This window comes from Rhinolophus ferrumequinum, chromosome 2 (genome assembly GCF_004115265.2).
Source record: "Rhinolophus ferrumequinum isolate MPI-CBG mRhiFer1 chromosome 2, mRhiFer1_v1.p, whole genome shotgun sequence".
Classification (NCBI taxonomy): domain Eukaryota; kingdom Metazoa; phylum Chordata; class Mammalia; order Chiroptera; family Rhinolophidae; genus Rhinolophus; species Rhinolophus ferrumequinum.
Genome location: NC_046285.1, coordinates 102,326,175 through 102,348,538, shown reverse-complemented (window position 1 = coordinate 102,348,538; position 22,364 = coordinate 102,326,175). Strand labels below are relative to the sequence as shown.

At 38.6% G+C, this 22,364-nt stretch overlaps 1 protein-coding gene across 9 annotated transcripts in view; it reads right to left on the bottom strand.

The window, feature by feature from the left end:
- Positions 1–22,364, bottom strand: part of TTC3 (tetratricopeptide repeat domain 3) — a 106,511-nt gene that overhangs the window by 26,721 nt on the left and 57,426 nt on the right. For 6 of the 9 annotated variants that reach the window (XM_033131439.1, XM_033131490.1, XM_033131438.1 and 3 more), the window contains 14 exons: positions 22,184–22,285; positions 20,671–20,763; positions 19,980–20,044; positions 18,798–18,934; positions 17,180–17,506; positions 14,511–14,762; positions 12,211–12,257; positions 11,210–11,266; positions 10,186–10,259; positions 8,843–8,875; positions 8,435–8,599; positions 5,867–6,929; positions 4,634–4,699; positions 90–239 (listed from right to left, as the gene is read on the bottom strand). In XM_033131439.1, coding sequence (XP_032987330.1) covers positions 90–239; positions 4,634–4,699; positions 5,867–6,929; positions 8,435–8,599; positions 8,843–8,875; positions 10,186–10,259; positions 11,210–11,266; positions 12,211–12,257; positions 14,511–14,762; positions 17,180–17,506; positions 18,798–18,934; positions 19,980–20,044; positions 20,671–20,763; positions 22,184–22,285 — 2,631 coding nt within the window. The remainder of the gene's footprint in view (positions 1–89; positions 240–4,633; positions 4,700–5,866; positions 6,930–8,434; positions 8,600–8,842; positions 8,876–10,185; positions 10,260–11,209; positions 11,267–12,210; positions 12,258–14,510; positions 14,763–17,179; positions 17,507–18,797; positions 18,935–19,979; positions 20,045–20,670; positions 20,764–22,183; positions 22,286–22,364) is intronic. The other 3 variants (XM_033131453.1, XM_033131462.1, XM_033131471.1) reach the window with 3 other exon arrangements.

Here is a 22,364-nt window from a genome sequence, read left to right as displayed (position 1 = left end):
TTAGCCAACGATGCTCAGTGTACTGAACTGCACAAGGACAATTCTAATTATGGCACGTGCTGTTAACGAGAGGTTTCAGATAGAATTACCTTGTTTTCCTCTAAGTTCCTTTTCAACTTTTCTTCCAGGTCCCTGGTCTCTTCTGAGCCGTTCAGTTTTCTCTGTTCATGATGTTCCCATGCTTCCTTAAGCTGCTCTTGCAAAACCTGGTACTCCTTTTCAATCTGTGAAATATCCCCCTGAAAGTAAATTCCAAAATTATCTATTAAAGTAGTTAAAAATGCCTACTTCTGATCTCGTTCTCAACTGTCTCTTGAAATAAATGAAGGAGAATAAAAGGCAGATGAAAATTTTCAAGGGAAATGTCACAATAATTCAAGGATTAAAAACCCCCAAACACTATTTAGCAAAGCCAGTTCTTTTTAAAACAAATTTATTCATATTACTGGAATTCATGATGAAACTTTTCAATCTTTGCTATAATTAGTTCTGAATATTTATTTGTTTTAGATGGGTTCATTCAGTACTAAATCAACAGCTTGATGTGACTGTCATTCTCCACAATTAACATCAAGAACTATTTTTTAGGTTTAAAAAGCTATACGTATTACACAGATTTTTGATATAAAAAAACGGATTAACTTTAGCCCTACTTTTAAGTGTTTCAAATGGATAGTTGCTGATTATTTCAAAAAAACAAGTTAAAATATTATCAACGTATATAACTATCTCTTGGACTTAAAAAAACAAAACAGAAGCCATACTGTAATGTGAAATATTGGCGAACAAGAAACATCATTCGTGCCAGTATTTTTTAAAGCCTTTCATACTGCTATGACTGTCAGCAATCATGCATCTGTGTGGTCCGGTATGTCCTCCCAGCTGCAAGTGACGGCTGTACCCACATACAAGGGACCGGCAGCCAAGTTTTGGAAATCAGCCAAGTTTTGGAAATCTATCCGTGACGCAAAGCTGGTCCATCTTCCCACCTCCTGCAACTCTCCCAGACTCAAGCATCTTCCAAATGTAAAAAGGCAGGAAATCAAGGTTTGGAAATTCTCGATCTCAATTAGAAACCTGGGAATTATGGTTAGGGTGACCATACATGCCAGTTTGCCTTGGAGGGTCCCCGCGTCTGTCTATTCAGACTGAACGTTTAGCGTTATGAAGAATCCCGTGTTTAAGTAATAAATGGTCAACCTTACTATGATCTATGAGCAAAACTTTTTGGTTAAGACTCTAGTTTCACTCTTAGTTCAACGAAAGGTTAACAATGAATAGCAACTGATGTTATGAGTTAATTTATAGGCCCCAAGTCACCAACAGAGACAGGCAGGAAGTTATATGCCATTTCTGTTATTACATTTAAACTTCATCACAATTCTGTAAGAATAGATTATTTTCACCTTTTATAGTTCAGAACACGAAAGCTCAGAAAAACCAGGCAACTTCTCAAGGTCTCAGGAGAAAGCTGCAGCACTGGGATTAACTCACTGCAAGTCTCAGATGGCGAGAAGCCAGCAATCAGCCCTGCTAACACAGTTCTGAAACCGAGAGCTAATTTAACAGTGTGTGTGAACTTTCCCAACACCGATGAAAATGTTTCAGGGTCAGAAACACTGACTCATTAAACAACAGAGCAACCTGGTTTAAAGGTAAGTACAGTATGAGAACGCAACACCAGTCATCCTACTTGATATATACTCTTATCGGCAAAAATGTTCACTACAGCACTATTTGCACGTGCCAAAAGCTGACACAATCTAAATGTTCAATGATAAGTCAAATGAATGATCATACAGTCATACAATGAAATACCAAGTATACATTAAAAATAATGGTAAAAGTCTATTTGCTGAGATGGAAAAAAGTCCGTAATATATTAAGATTGAAAATTTTACATATAAGATGTATATATGGTATGACCCTATCTTTTAAAAAGCATTGCTTAAATGTAAATGTTAAAAAAGGGCCTGGAAGGCTGCATATGAAAATATTAACAAGGGTGATGGGAATATGTATCATTTTCAATTTCTTTCATAATTTTTATTGTTCATTAAAAAACTTTATACTGCCTTCCCCAGAAATTTACATTTTTACAGTCTTTCAATATATAAATAACTGTTTTAAATTTCAAGTGGGGTAGGACATCTTTTTATATGTTTAAAAATCATCTTTATTTCTTTTATTGTGGATTATCGATTCACATCCATCCCCATTTTTGTGTCAGGCTGTTAATCTTTCCTTATTGATTTACACAAACATTATATGTTAAGCAATATGTTAAGGAAATTAGTCCTCTATCTGTCCTATGCTGCAAATAATTTTCCTAGTTTGTTATTTGTGTTTTGATGTCATGTGTATTTGCTCATATACATATATAAATATATAAAGGCTATGCATATTACGTGTTTATGTGTGTGTGTGTATATATATATACATATACATACATACTTTTGTATATGTACAGACTTTTTGTCATGCTGTTTATTAATCTCATGAAAAAACTTCCTGTTTTCTAGGTATTTTTAACAGTCCATTTTCCACCTGAATTTATTTTGGTATATGAAACTGAGGTAGGGATCCAAATTAGTTTTTGCTAGAGGGCAACCTATTTCTCCTAATAGATTTAAAAATCTATTTTTTGCTCACCTATAGTTACCATTTTTATTATATTTTAAATTTCTATATTCTTCTGTTCTACTGGATTTTTATTTTAATAGCCTACCTGTTAATATATACTTATGTTTTAATATTTGGTTGTACAGTTCCCTTACAGTTTTTTTTTTTGGGCATTTTTTTTTTTAAAGATTTTATTGGGGAATGTTGGGGAACAGTGTTTTTCTCCAGGGCCCATCAGCTCCAAGTCGTCGTCCTTCAATCTAGTTGTGGAGGGCGCAGCTCAGCTCCAAGTCCAGTCGCCGTTTTCAATCTTAGTTGCAGGGGGCGCAGCCCACCATCCAATGCGGGAATTGAACCAGCAACCTTGTTGTTAAGAGCTCGCCCTCTAACCAACTGAGCCATCCGGATGCCCCTTCATGGGCATTCTTGATGGTTATTTTTTCATATGAAGTTTAGCATCAATTTGTCCAGTTTCAAATAAATCCTGTGCAGTAGCCAGCCATCAAAGTGGACCCCGAGACCCTCACCTCTTGGTATTCAGGTCCCTGTACAATCCTCTCCTACTATGTATCAGGGTTGGAAGTTAGGTTTGTGTGGCCAAGAGAACACAGAAGTGGTAAGGGTGTGACTTCCTGAAGTAGATCACGAAAGCCATTGCTCCTTCTGCCCTGGGTCAGCCACTCTGGAGAAAGCCAGTCCATGAGGACACTGAGCAGCCCCATGTGGAGGTCCACAGGCAAGGCACTGAAGCCTCCTGCACACAGCCAGCACAGAGTCGCCAGCCCAGTGGGTGAGCCATCTTGGAAGGAGAGCCTCCGGCCCCAGTCAATCCTTGCACATGACTGAGCCATGGTCAATACCTGGACTGCTCTTCCTAAGAGATCTCCAGAACCACCCAGCTAAAATGCTCCTCTTCTTCTGACTCAGAAGCTGTGAGATAGTCAATATTTACTGTTGTTTTAAGCCATTAGGTTTTAAGGCAATTTGTAATGCAGCAACATGTGCCTAAGACATGCTGTTCATGTTTGTACTGGGATTGTGTTAAATTAAAACCTCCAGGGAGACCCAATCTCCTTACTATTCAAAAGGTCTTCCTATTCAACACCTTTTCATTTCTTTAAGTCTTCTGTGTGTTTCTCAGTAGCATTTTAAAGTCTTCTTTCATAGTTTTAAGCATTTTATCGTTGTTTCTACTGAAAATGGAATTTTTTTTTCTAGTATAGTTTGCAACAGGTGTTTGTATATGGAGAGGTACTCTATCCAATCACCTTTCTGAATTCTTTTACATTTTGATAGTATTGGGTTTTCAGGTGATCGTTTTCCAGGTATACAATCTTAGCTTCTGTAAATAATAACACATATACCTCCCTCTTTTACAATCTTATTTCTTTCTCTTATCTAATTTTGTCAGCTGATATCCAAAGGATAACAGTAACTACTACAGGCGATGTTTCACCTGTAAGTGAGATGATGCTTTGCCTTAAGAGAGAAAGACATTGGCATGTTGAGAAGTATTCATCTATTCATTCCCATTTTATCCTGAGTTGTAGTCAAGAAAGTGATTTGAATTTTATCCAGTACCTTTTCAGCAACTATGGAGTTAATCAAATAACTTTTCCCTTAAGATTTATTAACAAAGTGCATTATATTAATAGATTTCCTAATTGAATCATTCTTAAAATGGTGAAGGTCTTTGTAAAACTTTCTGTAGCATTCATGTGAATAAGGTCTTATTCATAAATTAATACACGCTTATTCTACCAGCTAACCAATAAAGCCAGTATACTGTGAAATAAATAAGCTAGAAAAAAATTTACCTTCTCCTTTGCCCGTCCTTCCTAAATTTCAACAAAAACAGAACAGAAATTTTTTGGTTATGTTCTAAAGCTTATTCCATGGTAACATTTTATACAGAAGTGGCTGGCTCCAAAGTAGTTCTAGTTAGTCATTCCTACCTTGTTAAATTAATGAAAATTAAACTTTTAAACAGTCGAGTGCAATTCTGACTCACCTGTTTTGCCTCAAAAGGCTCATACGGCTCCGTATTGACTTCTTGATGTGTTATACTCCAAGACACCTTTGGGGTAAAATAAACACTCAAATTCAGTCTATCTCAATTGCTCTGTAATATAAATCCATTATGTAGTATCATTTAAGAACATGCTGACAATTTTTGCAAAGTTTTTTTGGACACTTTAGATAACGCTCCATGCTTTCTACAAACATATGTATTAGGAAAGCACTGTCATTTACAATTACTAAAAAATGAAAATGATTCTGGTTCATTACTCTTAACATATTTTTTTCGAAGCTTTCTAGAAAACAGAAAACTTAATGAGGAGGAGGATAATCCAACAAGGGTTTAATGAATTCATGCCCTATAAAGTAACTACCGAGGAACCTAAATTTATTCTCTTGCTTGCTCAGAAGGAACTTTTATTTACTCCTTCTTGTTTCTCTCCAACTGATTGTCTCTTAACTTCCTTACTGCCCGGTTTTGGCAGGAGAAACTGGGCATCTGTAACCCAGACACTCTTTTTCCTTTCTCTTTGGAACTGCCTGTGCATTTTCCCTGCTTCTCCATGCAGTAAGTCTTACCGGGCAGGCACCCCAACTTGGGAGGCCTCGTGTTCCAGCACTACTGTAACTGGGTGGGGAAGCCCGTGTGCTGGGGGTTCGCCATTAGGACATGCACTCTCTATAGAAACAGCCACATCTTCCTACTGTGCCTTTAGAAATGACTAAGGTGATGCTTGGGCTCCATCTACTAATTCTTCTATCTTAAACCTAAATTGGTGCAAAACTTGGGTATGGAAGACTGTTCGAGTTCTGAAACGTTTGAAAACCGAGGCATAGTTTCCCCAAGGAAGTAATGCAAAATGGATTAATCCATTCCAGAGCTTTAAAATCAACCCCTAAAACTGCAAATTTAGCATGCCTTTTACTATCTAATGATACCATAGATCTGTAAAATTTACGGTGTTCGTAAACTGAAATGTTTGTCAACGGAGACATTCGAAAACGAGGTACCACTGTGTTACACACTAGGCCCAAAAATTCTCCCTGATAACATTATCTGTCATGCCCTAGGGAGCACATTTTTAAAACATTTTCAGGTGAAAGCTTTAGAAACCATTATAGAGTCAACCATTTTAAAGAATTTTAGTCAACAGAATGGCAATGACAAATGAAAAGAAAAATTCAACTCCAGTATTAAGCCAACTGTTTTCTGTTGAAGTATTACCTGTATGGCAACCACTTGTGTACGTGGAACATCTGTTACTTCGTCAGGCTTTTCTGGATTTACTTCTCCATTGTTGGCAGCATTTCCACAGTGACCATCATTCCTGCCTGGCTCACCCTGGGCTGTATCGGCACCATCCGTGCTGCACGGTGACTTGACTGAGGTCTCCAAAGGGTCCTGAAGGGTCTGTGTTTCAGGGGCAATCTGGTCACAAGAGCCATGCTCAGCATTCAAATGATGCCCCTCAAAACACACAACAGCACTTTTAGCTGGTCTGTCACTAACTACAAAAGATGGCACCACTGGTATGGACCTCTGCAGCTGATACTCAGAGGGGATGCTGGCCAGGGGCGTGTAGATGTTGGTGTACTGGGCCAGACTCGGCAACACGTTTATGTATGTTGGTGGTGTCTGGGAAATGTCAAATCCCCTGAAGGGAAGATAGGTGCAGTATCCTGTGACCACATGGGCGTGAGTCCAATAGGTTGGTGTCACATCCCCAGGAACTGGTTTGGGAGAATGAGAGGAGACTTGCTGGTGACTCGCATCCTCACAGATTGGTTTGGGGGAATCAAGAGAGACCTCTTTGGGCGTCTCATCTTCAGAAACGGATCTGGGAGAATTTTCGGGTACCGGTTTCGGTTCCTCAGCTTCACAGGCTGGTTTGGGAGAATCAGTAGGTACAGGTTTGGGCTTATCCTCAGAAGCTGGTGCTGAAGACAAATCGGACACTGGTCTGGACTTTACATCTGGTTTAAATTCTCTAGCAGTTGGATTCAGTGGGAGTTTAGCTCGTAAATACTCTCCTGTTCTTGACATTTCTTCTACTTTTGTCTTAATGTTTTTCTTCTTTCTCTTCTTCTTGAGCCGTAATGCAACCTTCTTCAATGCAATACAGTTGTCGATCACCACAAAACGAGGACATCCCAGGAGGAAAGACTTCAAACCTCCAGCTTTTTCTAGTATCTGTCGAGTTTCTTCTGGGAAGAACTCATATTCTTCAGAGAACATCTTGTTACTCATATCTAAGGGACCTTGTTCCTCCAACAACTGAGAGAAATAGCTTGGAAAAAATTTGTATTTACATAAATTATTATAAAAAAGTAGTTGTGCATGTTCATTTGAAAACACACATTTCCTAAAAAATTCCCCCAAAGCAAACACTATTTCACTTCCAGCTGATCTCAACACCTCCCCAACAAACATATTATACTGACATTAAATGTGAGAAAGGCTAACTAAAATTTTGTTTCCCCCTCAGAAAATAATCCTTTTGTTTTTCAGGAAAAAACAAAGGGGGATAAAAAAAGGGATAAATCATTCTTAAGCTAATCATCACGTTTACTTTAGGAAGTTTAAAGAAAATATGTTTTAATGTATAATTTTCTATAACTTCTTGACTTTCTCCTATTTTAAGATACAAATTTTACCTTAAAATACAAACAAATCAGCCTATTTTTTCTTATTAAGTTATTGAATTTCTTCCCACTAATAATGGTAATACGTTCTTTAAGAAGCAAGCTCCTGACAACTGCACAGTTGAGGTTTACTTTTGGGTGCTTAAAGCAAAGTCTAGCATAGTTTTAAAAATATTAGTATATTTTTATAGTTGTTTCCATGTTGTCATCGAGGAGTTCTCTGAAAATAAGATCTTCTCGGGACTTCAATTCTAAAGAAAAAATAAGGAAGAACCCAAGACCATATAACCAGACTGAATAGGAATGATGTAACTGAGGGAAATAGAAGAAATGACCATTATGGATGAGTGACAGGTTTTCCAGGAGACAGTTAGCATTCTAATTAATTTTCCACTGCAGATCTTAGCCCTTATTTCTTTTTCTTAAGGAAGGCATCACACACCTCTTATCAATGCCAAGCTCAAAATGGTAACTGCTTTCTAGACTTTCCTGAACTCTTTGCTCCATTATTTTATGCGCCCAGCTCAGACTTGCCCTAAGTATTAATTTCACCTTCATATTTTCAATTGGAAAGTTAACTCAAACCCAAAGTTACCTAAAAAGTCTTTTTCTTCTTTATAAGATCAACGCCAGGAAGTCAAGTCTCCACACAAAACAGAGATACAGGGGTCTATGTCTATACTGTCTTCCCAGTGGAACAACTATTGTCTCGGCAGAAGTAATAATGAGATCACCAAGCTACTAGACTGATGAGCTGCCAAACAGCTGTGTCCATCAACATAAGGACATCAGACAATCACACCACTCCTCATCAAACGTGTCCCTTAGAATTCATGATATAAAGATTACGGCTGCAAACTTTCTGAGTCCAATCAGGACAAAGCAGGACAGTTTTGGAAGTAGAAAGTATCTACGTTAGCAGCTCAAACTGACACTAATAATCATGAGAATTCGAAATTTCATAATGAAAAACTCTCACTTTATTTGTGCAATACTGGACAAAAGCTGTAAAAAGACTTTTCTTCCCCAGAGTTTGGGAGCCGATAAACGATTCCTTTTATAAACAGAAGAGACACAAATTCAACAACTTGAGATCTTTAACTGGCAGCTTTGGTGTAGAAGAGTAGTTGTAGAAACGTGAACTACTTACTCGTACAGACTGGAGCATTTCTGTTTGGGGTTAATGTCCCACAGCTTCTTACTCCGGACAACATATTCATGACTGTGCTGTTCGTAGAGCGCTTCGAATTCTTCCACATCTTGCCGAAGATGGTCGGGCACCACAAATGGGCCTGCGGGATTTGAGGAATTGCGTCTGTGGGTAAAAAAAAAAAAAAACAATTTTGTGAATGTTAAACTTTTAGGTGCCCGGGAATATTTAAATTGAAATAAACGTAAAGATAGTAACATATTAAACATATTACTCGGCATTACAATGAAAAAAACCAAACAAAAACACTATCAGAGAATTTAAAGCAGAAAAGTTACCCTTCCACAATCATAGTCAAGAGATACATGTACCTGACTACTGAGTATGAGCTTTTAATTAACTACTTACTCTTGCCACCAAGTGCAATTTTTTTTTAAACTCCTAGTTTAAACAAAAAGAAAAAAAAATCAGTGTTGCATTAACTCCAACTTGTTAAAAAGAAAAATAACATTTTTATTTCAACTGCTATTAATTTCAAGTGGTTAGGAAAATTGTATAATCACCTCTAATTCCACTATCTAGAGATAATCATTAGTAACATTTGGTATTCAAATCCTTCTATTTTTTCCTATGCATGATTTTGTATATATGTTATTTTTCTTTCTATAAAAATGGTATTAAACTGTATATACTGTTTTGTATCTTGATATTTCATATAGAAGTATATTGTTAACATTTTCCCATGTCAATAAATATTCTACGGCTTAAAATTTTTTAAAATTAAAGTGAGATTGAGACTGGTAAAAAGTACTTAATAAAAAGACTTAAAAAATTAAGGTGTAAGACTCTAGTACTCTAAAGAGAGGTAGTAGTTTGAGTGTGGGCTTTAACCCAGGTTGCTGGATTTAAATCTGGCTCTGCGACAAGACTTGTGTTCTTGGGCATGGCACCAGCTACAATGGCACTCAGCAACAACTTTCCTGAGTTTCCTTATCTGTGAAATGGACGTAATAGTAGTAATACTTATCTCTTAGGGTGAAAGAGTGGATTAAATGAGTTTAAATATGTAAAGCTCTTATAATAGGGCTTGGTACATAAGTATTAGATCTAAGCACAGGTTATTGTTATTTTAACTCAAAACAATTCCTCCATTTAAAGAATCCATGAAAATGACTGTGTAAATCAACTGTTACTACAACTCTTTTAAGACAGGGGAAAAAAGAAACCAAACATTTACTATGGGTTTTTAGCCCATGAAGGAATAGGATATAAAAAGGTCACTGCAACTCACTAGTTTTATTTCTTCTTATGACTATTTGCTTCTTGAAAACTCAGCTTCCACAACCAGATGTTATCAAAAATCACTAACATCTAAGGTTAAACCATAACATCATATACAGCTTCCAAAACATCTTCCGCTCTCCTATTATACCAAATATGATAGTAATTATCAATAGGACATTCTCTTCATTGAACATTTTAAAAGAATATTTTCTGTCTTGCCCATAGTAGGTTCTCACAGTTATCAAATGAATGGCATCAGCCCTGGGATTTTCATGCAGTTTGTAAGAATTCTTAACGTTGACACGCCATGCTGTAAGTTCAAGATGGGTTACGTCAGGTTGTCATAATGGACGCGTTATCTTTAGACAGAGAAGTTAGGGAAATAAAACAGAAGTTTAAAGCAATACCACTTACTAAGCTAAAGCGCCCGAGTTCAAAGGAAGCAAACGTTTTTAAATTGTACTTACTTATGGTCTTCTCCTGAAGTGATAACTTCATTATTAGTTGTTACTGAAGGTGTTCCAGACCCAACTAACATAGGCTGGTTTAAAAGACAGAAGAATGACAATGATTTTCTATCTCAAAATTACAACTAAAACTGATGAATGCATATATAAACGCACATGCCAATTGCCAAGGAGAGTTATCTACATTTCCCTGTGAATAAGAACACATAATTAAAAATAGGCCCAAATCAACATTTGGGTAGCTTCCAACACCCCCCAAAACTTAAAATGTCACTTAAACTTCCATTTTAGATAAACTGAAGACATACAGTCAAAGATAAAAAGAAAAGTTTTATTGGAACTTACAAGCTGCTCTCATCCTCCCCTAATATTTGTTCACTTTCTCCACCTCTACCCCTTTCTTGACCCCCCAAACAACCCGCCATAAGACTTAAAAATAATGCCCTAGTTATCTCATGGGCTTGGAGCAGAGCCTTGGGTAAGAGGAAGTGAGCTTATCAATTCTGAAATTTTGTTAGAATGATTAATATTTACCACCTTTATTTGGAATATTTTGGGTAATAACTCTATTAGTTATCGATAATAGCTATCATGTCTTATACAGATGATGACCCGAGGGCACAGGGAAGTCAAATAACTTGCCCAAGGTCACAAAGATAATAAAATAGCAATAAAAATAGTAATAATTGGTAGAGCCAACATATAAACTCAGGTCTGACTCCAAAGTCACCTTGGTCCCCCTGCTCTCTGACCTTTCATATAGTCCTAGTACATTATGACAATGTTTTCACTCAGAAATATTTAGAAAATAAAAAGGACAATAAAGATAAAAGTCTCTTTTAAGAGTAACTTACATACAACATGAACCTTAAATTTCCTCAAAATGTACAAGATTGCCAAAATATCTTTAGATTGAAATACAGAAAGTCTTCTCTACAAAATGCTTCAAAATATCCCAAGAATTGGTTCATTCTAATTTTCATATTCAATTATTTTAGATAAGAATATAGAAATTACTCCATACCTTTGAATCTTTTGGCTTCTTTTTCTTGCCTTTGTTTTTTATCTTGGTAGAATTAAACTAATAAAGGGGGGGGAAAAACATTGAACACTCAGATAACAGTATTATGAAGCCACCCTGAAGAGACCGTGCTGATTTTCATAGACCAGCCATAATTTGAATTACATAAACTGTTTAATGAAAATAATACTACAGTGTGTCAGCCCCAGTGTTATGATTTCTAATAGAAATTGAGAAAAAGTTTAATGAGGCCTAATGTTATAACTAAAATTACATTGTTCCAACACTTTCAACTCATTTTCAACAAGGTTTATGTCATTTCAAGAAATTAGTCAGACTTTTAAAGTAATTCCAGTTACATGCTAACAGTGTTTTAATGATTTTCCTTTTACTAAGGCACACTAGGCGTTCTCCACGTGGCCAGACACCAACAGTGAGTTTAGAAGCATTTAATTTCTCACGAGGTCGTGTTAGCTGCGTCTCTATAGTTAGCCAGGCAATATCTGACAGAATGGATGAAGACAGAATTTCAAGTACAGATGACTTAATCCTAAAAATCAGTAAACAGTTTCTTTCTGTTTGAAAAGTGCCCCAACCTACTAAGGAAGACAACTCTGGAATTATTTTAATTTACACTCAATTTGGAGCCACTCAAAATGAAGCCCCTTTGTTTTCCTTACAGAGCAAAACATTAAAATTTTCATCATTACAGATAACTTCATTTTTATGCCAGGAAATGACTCAAGAACTCCTTTCCGACTTCCAAGACTAACATTTATTTTGTGAAACACTATGGCTGTTGTCTAATGTAAGCCCGCGTTTGCAGACTGACAAGAAGAAGATTGGGCTTAACTTTCCAATGAAACAATGCACATTACCGGAAGTCCTCCAGATTGGTCCTGGAGTACCAGCTATGATGTAACTAAACACTGGCCTGAGCTTTCTTCTCTTCCTTCAGCTAACACAAATGAGAACATAACATTTCAAGCGATCAAATCACTTACTGGCACATCTCCACTGTCTTGTTTCCTCAGTACAGTGCAGCGGCTGTCTGTGGGAAGATACAGATGGTTTTGTGAGGAAACAAAACATTTACATTGCCATCCAACCCACTAAAGCTTTAAGGAAAACCACCCCAGGCACCATGAACATGGACATGTTCCATGCCTGACTCGGCTTTGACACAAATCTAGGTTAGTAACCAAGGGCCAAATGGCTAACCAAATGGGAGACCAACTACCAAGAACCACAACGTTTCAGTCCTTCTCAGCATCATATGTCCCTTCCAGATGCCAACCTCTGTGCTGGGTGCTGGGAGTAGAGATGCGTACAATAGTCCCTGCCATCCATATGCCCATGTTCGGAAAAATGACAAACAGAACAACAGCTGTGACCCAGTGAGCTAAGTGCCACAGTAAGTACAGCAGAAAGGAAGCTGATGGAATAACAGTCTTCAGGGGAGAGGCCCAAGCAGGGATGAGGATGGGTTCTGGGAGGAGGGGGCTTGAAATGAACAAGCCAAGGGGTGGGATGTGGCTGGAGGAACGAACGGTACGGGTAGGAAGCAGGAAAGCACAAGGCAAGTTTGGGCATAGCAAGAAGTGGGGTGTTTACTGCGAGGGCAGATGGAGAGGGTGACAATGGACCCAGATACATGAGGTGAATTTAATCTGTAGGCAAACTGAGCAAGAGCTTCCCAAACACAACAGTTACAGGATCAGACAGCACTGGTGGCAGCAAAAGAGGAACGTTGGGAGGGGGCGAGTCTAGAGGCCTGGAGACCAAGGTGGAGCCTATCGTCACAGTCTAATCATGGAAGGTGACTCAGGTCCTGGCCTGGGAAGTGGAACGGGCAGGGAGAACAGACAACAACAAAGCTTATTTGGATTGCCGACAAACTAGACAGGAACAGTCACAGCTGGATGGCTTGTGCATTTCAGGCAGAGAACACCAGAACCAGGAAAAATGCACACTGAGAGGGAACTATGTTCTTTCTAGTCATCTTGTTGTGAGCCAAACACGGTTTTGTAAGCTCAGTCCCAGGACAGCATTTTATTACCAGCAGAAGCAAACTGATGTCAATAAATTCAGGCTAGCAAATAGGCTGTCACCTCTAGCCATGAAGTAGTGTCCTGGAAAACCAAAGTCACCTACATTTGAGTGCAAGCATTTCAGTTCCTTATACTGCATTTGAACTGTGTGATATGTGACACGTTTGTAAAGGGCCAGATCTTTTAACATAGAGCAGGAAATTTAAGCCTAACTCCTAACAATACATAAGAGACTTCTGATGCTGAGGAAGAGGGGGCGGCGGGGGGGGGGGCTGCGGCATTATCAGCAGACATACATATAGTACCAAAGATAAGAAATTTGAATTTAGAACCTAAATTAGAATTCTGAAGCAAAATGGGACCACACAGATCACAGGTTCCAAATGCTTTCATTTTAACGAAGAAACTGAGAGCCAAGAGAAGCTAAGGAATTAACTACTAGTTATTCTGCCAAACTGGACTCCAGGCCCTTACCCAATTCCGCTCCATCCTCTCTGAGCCCGGATGTTACCCTGTCCAACTCCACTTCCCTGTTCAGAGCCCAGACTTGGAACCCACCCCTGCAGCCGGCTCTCCTCTCCCTCAGGGAGAACACAAGTGCTCAATCCTCCATCTTGCACCCAGTTTTCTGGTCCTCTTCTAACTGAGCTTCCTTCCACATTATTCACCTTATTCCCTTTTGCAGACCATTAGGTTCTTGAGGGCAGGGACTAGCATAAGCATTTCTGAATTCCTTGGTATCACCTCGCACGGGCCTTGAAGCAGTAGTAAGACAAGGTTTTTAATGACATGAATGAGGGAAGAAGCTGGGCCACAGCCTAATTCCCCGGACTCCCAGTTCTAGGCCCTTCCCACAATAACAGTGCTATCTGTCACGGATTCTGCAATCACCTACTTCTGTAGTCCACTGTTATCTTGACTGCTACAAATCAAACTATTTCTTTAAAAATTCCGTCAGTTTAACATGCAATCTTTGCCACGACGCCGACAAGGTATCTGAGAACAGTAATGGTCTAGTCAGTGTAACGCCCCCATCGGATCTCCCCGACACTTAGCTCAATAGAGAGTAAAAAGGTTTTAGGACAAGGAAAAAAAAATCACTATTCTTAATCACTAACCTCCCCAAATATGCCGGCTGTGCCATAATAATTCTCACTGTTTTCTCTGTTAAGTATTTAAATAAACTAGGCCCTTCACTGATTTTTTCCCCCCTAAGACTAGATAGAATATGAACTGAAACTCGGCCCACATACCCATTATATCAAAGAATTCATCTAAAGCATTATGCAAAGCTGGGAACTTGTCTCTGTGTTCTTCCAGCAGCCATATCAAACACCGGGCTTCCTTCAATGATGTTGGTTCACAGAAGAAATCGAGTTGCTTTCCTTCTATAGAGTTTAGTTTATGACCGTATTTCTCATTCCAGAGAAAAGTCATGATGCTAAAATCAAGCTCTTTAAGAGACGCTCCATAGCGAGAAAAGAAAGATGCTGTGGCGTCCAAGCCTGTAATAAAAACAAAGTCCGAAATCAGAAAAACGGAAAATCAGTTACTATAGACAGTTTCACATCTTCGAAAGCTTACATTGTCAATGAAAACATTTAAAAACTTGAGAACAAACTTGTTCAAGCTATTATGCATTTTGGAAACACCACTTAACATTGATATGCTAATTACAATAATTCTTCCCTATTAGTTGAATAAGGTGGGCCAAAGGCTTGTTATTAAGTTATTCTTATCAGACTTAGGAGAAGAAAGTAAGGCATAAATTCCTTTAAAAATATAGCAATAACCTTTTCACTAACTCATAATGACTTTCATTCCAATTAGCAAAAACAAGATTTTACAATGCTTTTCTACATATGCTCCATAGTAACAAAACAGCAATAACGTGCAAAAGCTTCCCAAATGCCTTTCAGGTAGGCAATGGGCTAACTCCTCCCCCAACACCTCCAGGCACTGTTCCATACTGCCCCAAGTCTCATGGCTCCTTACCCTCCCCACAAAAGTTAAGATGCTCACCATTCCCACCTTTATTCCCCCTTGTCCAAATCAGAAAAAGGGTGGCTGCAAACCTACACCACTCCTGAAAGGACGGGGAAGCCCTGCTACCTACACTAACACAAAAAGCAAAGGTTAGCTCTGCTGTCTCCCACAGGCCTTTCCTACAGCACCGGCACCTCGAACACGGGCTATAGTCTCAGTCAGCAAATGAAGCAGATCGCTGAGTCAAAATCAGCCTGGACAGCTGTTTCCTCCAGATGAAAGAGTTAGCATGCAGAGGTCATGTTGCATGAAAAATCAGTATCTTTAAACACCAAAATCAGGGACCACATAAAATGCTCCTGTGAGGTTTAAGGGAATCACCTGTCAAGAATGACCACCTTCACACCGCCATCTAAGGCTCGCGTCACAGCTCGGTGTGGGGAAGGCAGCAGATCACATCTAGTACTGGAATGTTCACTTCCCCTGTCCCCACCCTCTACCCCTCTCCCTCTGTGTATAAACTGACCTCTCATGTTAACGGTGCCCGTGTTGTGACGCCCCTGTACAGACTCTTTGTGAGAGGGAAGTAAAATTCCAGGAATTGGAAATTATGTGCTTTTAATAAATAAATATGAGCTTTACACCAGGGCTTGAACTCATTTCATGATTTTAAATAGGACGCACATGCATTTATTAAAATGACACCTTTAATCTTCAGCGTGAACGTGAATGGCATCCAGAGCACACACACACCTTCCTGTCAACGAGCTGTCAGGCTCACGTGCATGGAGAGCGCACGCCCTCCCACCCAAGTCAGCAGAGCCACACAAGCCTCCTTCTCCTGAGCCGATCTTCTACAGCAGATTACAGCGACAAGGAACTTTATAATTTATGCATCAGACTGTTCAGACAGTCATGGCAATCATCACTTAGGGGTAATTTTCTGGGACCAGAAACCCACGGAGACCTATGCCAACCTTGCTGCCACCTTAATTTACCACTTTGCTTACCACTTTGCTTACCACTTTGTCTCTGCTGCTGGAAATGTATCAGTACCTTCTCTCTAAAACCCTAGACCCCTAACCACTCCAAGTGTCTAGAACCTCAGGCGGGTCCAGTGGTTCAGAGGCCTGGTGGCTCGCTGTGTGGTGTGCAGGCCGCTGCCAGCCCTGCTCTGCTGTGAGCCTGTTACCTGACAGCTCTCAGCTGAACCATCTACTGTGTTGAGGCCAGTTGCCATCAAGTCACCAAGAAAAACAGAGCCCTGGTCAGTACCCAAAGGAATCACTATCTAGTGACAGACAACAACTTCATCTGGAGCTGCCTTTTGCAGCCCCTGCGTCATGGCCCTGGGCAAAGAGCCTGCTGGGGGCGACGGGGGACGGGGGTCTTCCTCAACCAGATCAGGACAATCAGGACAGAGGGAGAGTTTTATAATCCTGTGATTCACGACAGCCAGGTCACCCCCAGGGTAATTTTCTCTTAACCCTTAGATATAGATCACTCCATACAGATTTGCCTTAGGTGATCCTAAGTAACTCATTCCACCCAGTCTTCCCTCAAATTTGCCATTAAGGAATCTGACTGCCCTGCGTGCAATCCCAGAGGGCACAGACAGCTGACTCCAGGTGGTGTACACCCACGGCTGTGCCTAGGATTCACAGTTTACACACTTACAAACAGCTCGCCGTAATACACGGCTAGATCTTCCAACTGCCTGAACTTTGTGTTTACACTTTTACAAAAAGTATACTGCAACCTATCTATGAAATAACCTAAAAATTGACAGCTAGGAGGGGGAAATGGTTATTTTTAAACATACAAATTTGTAGTCCTCCATTTCAAAAGCTCATAAATGAATACAGGAAAATGAAAAGGGTTCAGAGGCCCACATTTACCCTTCCCACTGAACTAGTTCTAAGATTACATGACGTACCAAAGCTATTCAGCGCCTGAATCCAGCTGGCTAATTTCGGTTCCACTTCTTTAAGCTCACTCAGAACATGCAGAAATATCCTGGTTTTCACTCTATTCTTTTCTTGAATCAAGTAACGAATGACGTAGTCCACGGCTTCATTTAGAAAATTTCTGCTGGAAAAACAGGTTGTGTAGTCTTCGGTGCTTAACACCTTCCAAGAGAGCAATTCCTTGAGAAGCTTGGACGTGTTCAGCACCCCGGACTTGATCTTGTCGGCGTACTGCTTTATGCACTGCAGAATTCTGTCGTTCAGGAACTGGCAGCTCTGAACACTGGCTACCGTTTCTAAGGAGAAACAACAGTGGTCAGTTACAGTGAGAAATAGGACAAACTTGCAAAGATATAAACTCAGACAGAAATAATGTAACATTACATAATAATAGAAAACATGACTCCGATGGATTCTTATGTTGTTTTAAATAAACAATTCAAGAAATTTTAAATTAGGAAAATAAGTATTAACAGTGCCTTTGAAAAGACGTGAAAGTTCATGTTAAAACATCAAAAGGAAGTACCTTATCTCCTTCACTCTGTACCACTCATGTAACATCTAAAAATTTAGTTCCTCTAAAAACAATCCTAATCCAGACTCATCAACTATCTAAATGTCATATTCAACAAACATGTTTAGTCATTAGGAATACAAAGGGGTCTTTTTGGAGCTGAAGGGATCATTTACTCAGTTACAAATTGAACTAATATTTGGCAATTGTTGTATTTTTCATCTTATCGTTGGAGCCTCAGTCGCAGACTGGTGGACTCACTGACTCCAAGCTGGAAAATATCTCAGACATTCATCTTCCCACCCAGACACCTCCCCAGTGGACGGCCACGTTAGCCTCTTAAGCATGCAGTTAAAACACATTCACTGAAAACTTTTTCAGCAGGAAAGTCCGTTTTGATTGATTTGTGAAACATTCATGGAATACTAGAAAGAACATCAAGAAAGCAAGAGGAAATATTTCATTGTAGACCTAGTCATTGTAGTAGTAAATGAGAATAACGTATTTCAACTCAAAACGGAAAGTAAACATACCGACCAACATGGCCCCAGACACAGTAAAATTACCAGCAAGATGTTCCCGTGTTGATCAGGGAATGATGACAAGATGAGCATAAAACAGAAGGCTGGACTAGGCAATTTCTGTGCTACCTTTTATAAACGGCTTCTTCGTCTAGACTCAGTGTTATTTCAGATCATTAGTAGCTCACTTATAGTTCACTGTTTTAGAACTTAAATCCTCATGGAGGAGCTGACAGAGCGCTGCCAGACATGCAATACACAGGTTGGACATTATTTCCACCTTCCGTTCAGAGATGAGGAAATTTACAGAGTCTGCCCCAGGCTAATATGAGAGCAGTGTTCTGAACCCCCAGGTATCACTCCCCAAATCGGTGCTCTTTATACAAGCCCCTTGCCATCCCAGAGTAATAGAAACCAGTGCTATTATCACAGTATTAACTGAAATCAAAATGCAATTCACTAACAATTAACATAAGGCCCAATAAGATGGATATTTATATTTACAGTTTTAAGCAAGAGCACATTATTTTTATCATGCCTTGGACGTCATACCTTTCTGGTCTTCAGTTTTGGGTGGATTACTTTCCCTTAAGTCTTCTTCCATTCTTTCTTGTGCTAATCTTTTTGCTTCTTTTTTTTGGATCTTTCTCTTCAATTTTTTGTCTTCTTTCAGTCTTAGCTTCTCTAGGCTGATAAACATTTATAATTAGTGACAATCCACCTTTGCTATAAACTAAACTATTTTTCCTTTGTCTACTGCAGAAACCATTCTCCAAGCAATAAGTTAGAAATTTTCCTTTTCAGTTAGAATTTAGCCTGTATCTTCTGTTCAGTATCAAAAACTGCTAACACGTGTGGTCAGTTTAGTTAAACTAATGGTATTTGTTTCATGAAAGTAAGAGCCTCAACGACTGAGCGACTTTTAATTAAGGATGGCACATACAAATGTTAATTGTGTTATCTGTATGTACAGGTACTATTTTCATGTTTATAAGTTAGTGCTTAGGGTAAACAGGAATAATAAAACTTACTCTGCAAGACAATACATGTAAACACTCATTTCAAAAAAAGATCCTACAGTAAAATATTACTGTCACATCCCAATAATGGCCCACAACATGGTAATTTGGTTGATATGGTTACAATTAACTCTCTTCAACAAATAATTCTGTCCATCTTTCTTCTGCTTTTTTTTGGTCACCAATAATGAAAAAAAAACTTCTTAGAATGGAAAACAAGTGGCAGGACCAAAAAATAAAGGAAAAAGGGCTGAAACTATTTGATCTGAACAAGATACAAAAAAATGAATAATTTTGATAGTACATTTGAATATTTCAGAGTGAGAAATAAATCATTGGTTCAAAACGTTTTCTGAAGAGAGATAAAAAGAAAATATGCTTCTGGAATAAAAGTTTAAACAACTGAGAGCTAAGTATTCAATTTTTGTCTAACTGCTAAATCTATTAATCAAATGTCATTTCATCGCATCAAATGCCATTATTTTACTTATAAATATAACCACTACATAATGCTTTTGATTCAAGTTTTCAGTATTTAACCATCCAGGCTAGTTCTCTTTTAAGTTTCAAGTGTCCATAAAAATCATTTAAAAACCACTTACGTGGATACGTGTGCACAGCCAATTTAAAAAACAGTGTAATTTAGAAACCTGCATGTAATAGAATTATATTCTAAGAGACATCATTAAGCTACTGATTGTTACAAAAATCTTACCTAGAACATTTCTGTTTCAGAATAGGTCTTGGAGGAACCTTTTCTTTTATGACCTTGTGTTCAAACTTTAAATAAAACAAAGACATCCAAAATTTGTCACATACTCCCATGACAGAGAGCACAAAACCACAAACAACAAGCATTTCAGAAGCACATATAATGTTCAATTTGGGAGCGAACAGTCCAGCACAAAAGCCCAGAAAACTTGAGTAAAACAATTTATTGGAAAGAGGAACGAGAGGGCAGCACCCTTTAGCAAGAAACCTTTTACAAAATTCAGAGTAAGCAGAAATCAAATAAACTACAAATATCATTACGACCCACTGCTGCCACTCCCGCATAATGAAGTAAAAGGTAATCCCACAAGACACTCTTCCCTCAGGAAGGACCCCCCCACCTCACCCCACCCCTGCAATACCCAAATGTACTGGGGACTAAGAGACCAAGGGCATCAAAAAGAGTAACAGTAAAGCTAAAATGTAAAAAGCATCCTTCTCCTCTTAGGAAATAAAAGAATGTGGGATCTTTCATTGAAAAGAAGCATTCTCACTTCTCACTATTTCCTTAAATTAACTGTTTCCTGGAAAAGACAAGATCCAAATCCTACAACTACCATCAATTTAAATGTTTTAAAAGGTGTAAACATTTCGGTTATCAATTTAATAAGACTTCCCCTTAATTAGATACTTACTTCACATTTAACTTGACCACCACTGCTGAAGATGATAATCTTAGAAATGATACCTTCACAGTCGGGGGTAAGACAAATTCCTTGTAGAAAATCCTATTTGATTAAAAAAAAAAAAGTGCTATATCTCGGGCAAACCTATACAGGTGTATCATTTTAACCACCAGGAACTGTTAAAATACGGTCCAAAATCTCCTTCAGGGAGGCACTGAGAGCTCCTGGTCATTGCCACGTGACTTTCAGAGCCTCCCCCACTGTAGGCGGAAAACACAACCGCCTATAGGGCTGACCACATGACGTGCTTTGGTCAATGAAAGGAGAGCTGACATGATATACAGTGTGTCCAAGCAAAAGCTTTCAGAAACACTGACTGGACTGGCCACTGAGCTTGACCCTCTGCCACAAGCACTGTCCCAGGCAACCTTGATTCGGATAGAAAGAACACAGCCACACAGACTACAGCAGCTACAACCCAACCCTGGCCAACAGCTGCAGAACTTCAGGACAAGTCATGGAAGTAAAATGAACCTTTCTTATTGCAAGGCATGAGATATTTGGGTTGTACATTACTTCAGTGTATGTGAAGCTAATTTTCAGAGGGTGTTTCAACCCATGGGAATGGCTCCGACCACTAAGGGAGAGTGTACGACCAGAGAAACTCAATTAGGTAAGACAAAGACATAGCAGAGGTGACCCAGTGGCAACAGTTATTTGGTCCTATCATGATATCACTAGTTAACTATGTGAAAACGTACAAAATATGATGATTTATTTCTACCAAACTTGAGCAATTTCTACCGCTAACAGACACCTAGCATAACCACTTTATTTGTTTCTCCAACAAAGATAGGGGTTTACATGAAGCTATACAGGGTACGAAAAGGTTTTCCTTTTTTGTTTGTTTTTAAGTCCACAGCTTATATAAATCATAAACGAATTCTATGAATACAAATAAGATTTGTAAACTGTGCCTTCTCTTCAAGTATACATAGCATATGATAATTAAGATCATTATCTTGCTAATTAAGAGAAACCCGAATGAGACGTGGCAGTGTAAAATTTAAGCTGATTCCTTAGTACAAATTACCTCATCAAATTTTGGTAGAAAATAAAAAAATTGAGACTCCAATTCTATATCATACCTTTAAAGTAATTAAATAACAGATCACTGACGGACTAAAATCATCAGTGCATAATTTAAGACCTGTATTTTAAAATGAGACATTAAAATTTTCAGTTTTGATCGCAATATTCCCAACGTAAAAGATAGCTGAACAATTTACTGAAGGTCTTTATGGTTATTGTCTTTATCCTTGTATTAAATAAAAACAAAAACTGATTTTCTACTTTATCATTAAAGTTTTAATTGAAAACTTTCTGCTTATATCTAGAATGTATAGGAAGGAATTTATATTCATTTAAGACATTCTCTTAAGATTCTCGGGGCTGGGGGATGGGGCGGGACGCAAATTACAATAAGCATTCTAAAAAATCCATACAATCTGATTAGCCTTACCTTGTCAATTTTATCATTAAAGGTTGTTGTTTTTAACTTCTTCCAACAGTTCATGTGAAATTCTATTTTGCAGTACTGGCAACAGCTGATTCGTATAAAACCCTGGGGGTTAAAAAATTTTTTAGTTCACATTTTAAAGGTGCCGTGTCTCTCTCTCTGTCTCTCTCAGTGCATATTAAAG